The sequence below is a fragment of the Chrysochloris asiatica genome, unplaced genomic scaffold (assembly GCF_000296735.1).
Source record: "Chrysochloris asiatica unplaced genomic scaffold, ChrAsi1.0 scaffold00116, whole genome shotgun sequence".
NCBI lineage: Eukaryota > Metazoa > Chordata > Mammalia > Afrosoricida > Chrysochloridae > Chrysochloris > Chrysochloris asiatica.
This window is the reverse complement of record NW_006408634.1, coordinates 2703002-2707770: the sequence shown is the minus strand read 5'-3', so window position 1 is coordinate 2707770 and position 4769 is coordinate 2703002. Positions and strand designations below refer to the sequence as shown.

The window sequence follows — 4769 nt, the reverse complement described above, 5'->3', positions numbered from 1 at the left end:
CTATCCCTATCGCCACTGGATCTCCCCTCCTCGTGAACCAAAAACTCGTGACAACTATGTCGGGGTCGGACCCCGACATAAAACCCCGACATATACACATGACCTCGCCAGATGGAATGCACAAGAATCAAATCTATATCTGACGAAACATGATAGAAAAGCTCAGTTTCATCAATCAGAGTAAGGCCAAGGGCCAACAACTGAAACAGAAGAAAATTAAAACAAGTCGACGACAGCCAAAGTACAATACTGCATCTGAATTGGTTCACTGAACACTAATGACTGAGGACCAGACGAGTTGTGGGATGACATCAAGAATATCATACATGAAGAAAGTAAAAGGTCATTTAAAAAAGACAGGAAAGAAAGAAAAGGCCAAAATGATAGAGAAGCTACAGCAAATGGAAGAAATGATGATGACATTAAAGAACTGAACAGATTTCAAAGGGTGGCTCAAAAAGACAAAGTGCTATAATGTGCAAAGATGTGGAGTCAGAATGTCTTGTGTTGAAAGCACTGAAGGAAAAGTTAAAACCTTGGTTGCAATGTGGAAGTATTCTGCAGGAAGCATCAAAAGAAGATGGAGGGGATATACAGAGTCGCTGTACTAAAAAGTTTACATTCAACCATTTCAAGAAGTAGCCTATGCAAGTGGTCAGGAGCCCTCAGAGCAAACTCCCTTCCAAGACTGAGACTCAAGGGGAATACATGAGCAGGCAGGTGGACTGGCTGGTGACCGTGTTAATCACCAATAAGGGGAAGAGGGGGGGAAAAACCAGCAATGAAGTTGGGAGCTAAGTCTGACCACATTCAATAGACCCCTGTGAATCCGGGTGGAGACCTGGATGGCCAGCAGTACAGCAAGACCTGGGGACTCCTGGGCCCAGAGGTAGTGACATGGCCACAGAGGACTAGAGCAGAGAGTGAAGCGTCCAGCTGATATGAAGTGAGGGGAGATGCACAAGAACACCCATACTTGCAGATAACACCCATTGACCCAGCTTTGATGGATGGGTGATCAGAACTCAACTAGAAGAAGAAAGAAGAGGGAAAAAATAAAAAAAGTGTAACCTGCTACAATTTGATGAACTTTATCTATACTTATGGATGCAATAGCTCAAAAAAGGGAACAAACCTTTACAGTGGGGATCACTCCCACCCTCTCGGTACACACGGCTGACAGGGATGGGCAACTTAGACATTGGCTACCCAAAATGGGGGTGGGGGAGCTACAAAGGCAAGTTTGGTGGTTCAAGCTTACCAGCTGCTTCTCGGAAACCCTATACAGGGTTGCTATGGGTCAGAACCAACTAGATGGCACTTAACAACAACAATATAGAGGTAAGAAGTGACTGGCTTACAAGCTTTCAAGAGGGAGCCCAGTTCCAGACAGGGTGGGGGAAGGTAGAATCTCCACTGAATGATTTCCAATCTGTTGGGACTGAGCTGGTGAAAGGAAATGGGGATAAGACTCTTGTGGTACAATAGTGAATAACTGCCATCAGGACTGACTGTGAGGGTAGGAAATACAGAGGTAGATGTCTTTTTGACAGAAGGAGGGGACTGATTGATTTTGCAGCCCAAGAGTGGAGGTTTCTGGGACCATCAAGTGAGAAGAGCGGAGAGCGGGATCCTACTCCGAGAGGCAGAGACGCCAGAGATGGAGACAGAGCCGATGATGTGGGCAGATGGAGCAGCTGGGGACACTGAACTCAGTGAGGGAGGGGGTTGTGGCATGTACCCTTTGGTTATTTCATATTGCAGGGAGGAGACTGTAATCATTGCAATGAAAAGAAATACGATAGGATGAATATAAAATGGATATTCTTCCATGTAAACCTCAGAATAAAAACTTATGTAGCCTATGAACAAGAAACTATGGTACTAAAGGAAGAAGTCCAAGGTGCCCTGAAAGCACTGGGGATAAACAAGGAAAAGGCATTCCAAATTGAGATGTTCCAGCCAATGGATGCATTGCTGGAAGCCTTCACTGGTCTGCGCTAAGAAATTTGGAAGACATATACGTGGACAGTTGACTGGAAGAGATTCCTATCTGTGCCCACTACAAACAACGATGACCCAACAGAATGTGGAAATGATCAAAGAGTGATAATATAACAGCTAAGTAAAGTTTTGCTGAAGATAATTCAAAAAACGGTTGCAGCAGTTTATCTATAAAGAACTGCAGAAATTCACGCCGGAGTTGGAAGAAGTTGTGGACCAAGGGATACACCTTGCTAGCTGATCTTGGCTAAAAGCAGAGAATACCAGAAATCTGTCTGCCTGTGTGTTATTGGCTATGCAAAGGCATTCAATTGTGTGGATCTAAGAAGAATGGGAATTCGTGAACAATGAACTGTGCTCCTGCAGAAATCTGACTCACGGCAGGGGGTTTCCAGGCTGTAATGTTCAGGAGAACGGATTATCGTGTTTTTCTCTCTCGGAATTGTTGGTAGGTTCAATCTACCAACCTTTCCGTTATCAGCAGAGAGTGCACCACCCGGGCTCCTTTATTCCAAACCACACACACTACCAGGGAGTTGAATCCAACTCATAGCGACCCTAGACAGGGTTTCGGAGATTGTAGATCTTTCTTTACAGAAGCAGACAGCCTCATCTGTCAGCAGGTGGTAGGATGAACCCTTAGACCCTGCGGTTAGCGGCCCAACGCTTAACCCGCCGTGCCACCAACGCGTAAATCTGGCGATTGTGCCTTAAACTAAAATGATCACAGTTCTATTTGACCACTGAAGGGCTCGCTTTATTTACTCAGCGTATATTTAATTAAGCTCTTCCTCTGCGCTCTGGGAACCTGGAACATATCCCTGGGGACGCAGAGACAAGGCTGAGGTTAGGGAAGGTTTCCGGGAGATGGGCACAGGTGATGCTCCAGCGCTGAGAATACACAAGGGACGCATTGCGCCGGCGCGCCACTACACTTCCGGGCTCGGCCCTGTACGCCTGCGCAATTGGCCCCTGAAATCACACCTGACGAGACTCGAGCTTACCTCTTGCTGAGCGAGTAATGCCCTCCGCTCCCGTTCTTTCTCCTCCTCCCGGGCCTGGGCCTCATCTCGACGCACGCGAGCCACATTATCCTTGTTCCGCACATGCCAACTCTTCTTGGGCAAGATATTCATGGCGCCGGAACCGTCCACGAACTGTCAGACCCGCCTCCGAGTACTTAAGATTGGCGAGAGGATGTTCCCGCCCTACTGATACAGCGTCGGCCACGAATTGGTTCTGGTCAAGCCAACACGCCCCTCTAAACCCGTACTAAGAGGTGATTGGCTAAACCTCCTGCACTCGTCCTCTTGAATCTCACGCTATGCGTAACTCCTAGCAACCGCCCTTTAAAAGACTTCAGAGTTCATTTCATACGGTCCCGCCTTCAACGCTGCTGAGGCGGCCGCCGATTGGCTGCCATGACCGTCAATACGTTTGGCGGGAGACCGCTGCATGCTATCACAAATTCCAATCATTTGATTGGCCCAGCTGGCCTGAAGTCCTGCCACCGGTATCTGGAGACAGGTTACAAAGAGGGCTTTCTGGTTCTCTCTCACTGCCATGGAGTGGATTCCAACTGTGAGACTCTGTGATTTCCGAGGTTGTAAATATTTACAGGAGCTGTTTCTCCCGTGTAGAGGCTGGTGGCCTTGAACAGCCAACCTGGTGGTCAGCAGTCCAATGCTTGTTGCTTATCCTGCAGCGCCACCAAAAATCAAAACCCACTGCCATCAAGTTGATTTCGACTCATAGTGACCCATATAAGAAGATGAACAGCAATTATTCCATCGTATGTTGTTGTTAACTGCCCTCGCGTCAGTTCTGACCCATAGCGACCCTGTATAGGGTTTCTGAGGAGCAACTGGTGAGCTTGAACCGCCGACCTTGCAGTCTGGCGCATTAACCCACAGTGCCACACCAGGACTACTCTATCGTATGAGCCCTCTCTAATACTACTAAATCTGATTATTTACATGTTAATAACTGCCGCATATTGTTTCGGAGAGAGTTAATGCACTGGGCTACAAGGTTGGTTTGAACCACAAGGACGGCGGTTCAAGCTCACCCGCCACTCCTTGGAAACTCTATACAGGGTTGTATAGAATCTACTCAACGGCACTTAACAACAATCTTTATAGACAGCAGACATCTTTCTACCTCTGAGTGGCTGGTGGGTTCGAATCACTGACATTTTGGTTGCAGTGAAGCACTTCAACCATTGCACTACCAACAACCTCCAATTGTATTTATTAATAATTCATAAAGGAAGCACTTCATTAGCGTGTCAGGGAATTAACAGCCAGAAATCTCCGAATCCCAGGCTGGTGGACGCTTCTCCAGTCTTGCCATTTTACAAATGGGAAGGCGAGCTCAGAGCCACGGCCTGCTGGGCCAGGAAGACTTTATTCTGCGACTCCTGGGGTAAAAAGAGAAGTGGAGATGAAACAGCTTCCCTCCCTCACGTCCCTTTCCATATGCTCCCGGGTGCCCCGCTTGCCTCACCATCTCTATCTGGGACTTGAGTTCAGAGATGAGGCGCCCATATGAGTTGGCCAGGGCCACGGTATAGGCCATCAGGATGCTGCCAGACAGAGAAATAGAAGCTACACACGGAAAGCTCTTAGAACGTCTGCAATGTCTGGAGCCGGAAATGTCAAGAGGTGCTCACCCCAGCCCCTCCTCCCTCAGACCCTGGAGTCCTGACCCCCAGCCCCTCCTCCCTCAGACCCTGGAGTCCTGACCCCCAGCCCCTCCTCCCTCAG

At 48.2% G+C, this 4769-nt stretch overlaps 2 protein-coding genes across 2 annotated transcripts in view; both read right to left on the bottom strand.

Moving 5' to 3' along the window:
- Positions 1-3140, bottom strand: part of LENG1 (leukocyte receptor cluster (LRC) member 1) — an 8601-nt gene extending 5461 nt beyond the window's left edge. The window contains exon 1 of the mRNA XM_006868315.1: positions 3009-3140. Within this exon, the coding sequence (XP_006868377.1) occupies positions 3009-3140 (132 nt within the window). The remainder of the gene's footprint in view (positions 1-3008) is intronic.
- Positions 3141-4357: 1217 nt separating this feature from the next.
- TMC4 (transmembrane channel-like 4) overlaps positions 4358-4769 on the bottom strand; it is an 11480-nt gene continuing 11068 nt past the window's right edge. Inside the window, exons 14-15 of the mRNA XM_006868314.1 lie at positions 4510-4588; positions 4358-4423 (exon numbers count right to left, since the gene is read on the bottom strand). Of these exons, the coding sequence (XP_006868376.1) occupies positions 4358-4423; positions 4510-4588 (145 nt within the window). The remainder of the gene's footprint in view (positions 4424-4509; positions 4589-4769) is intronic.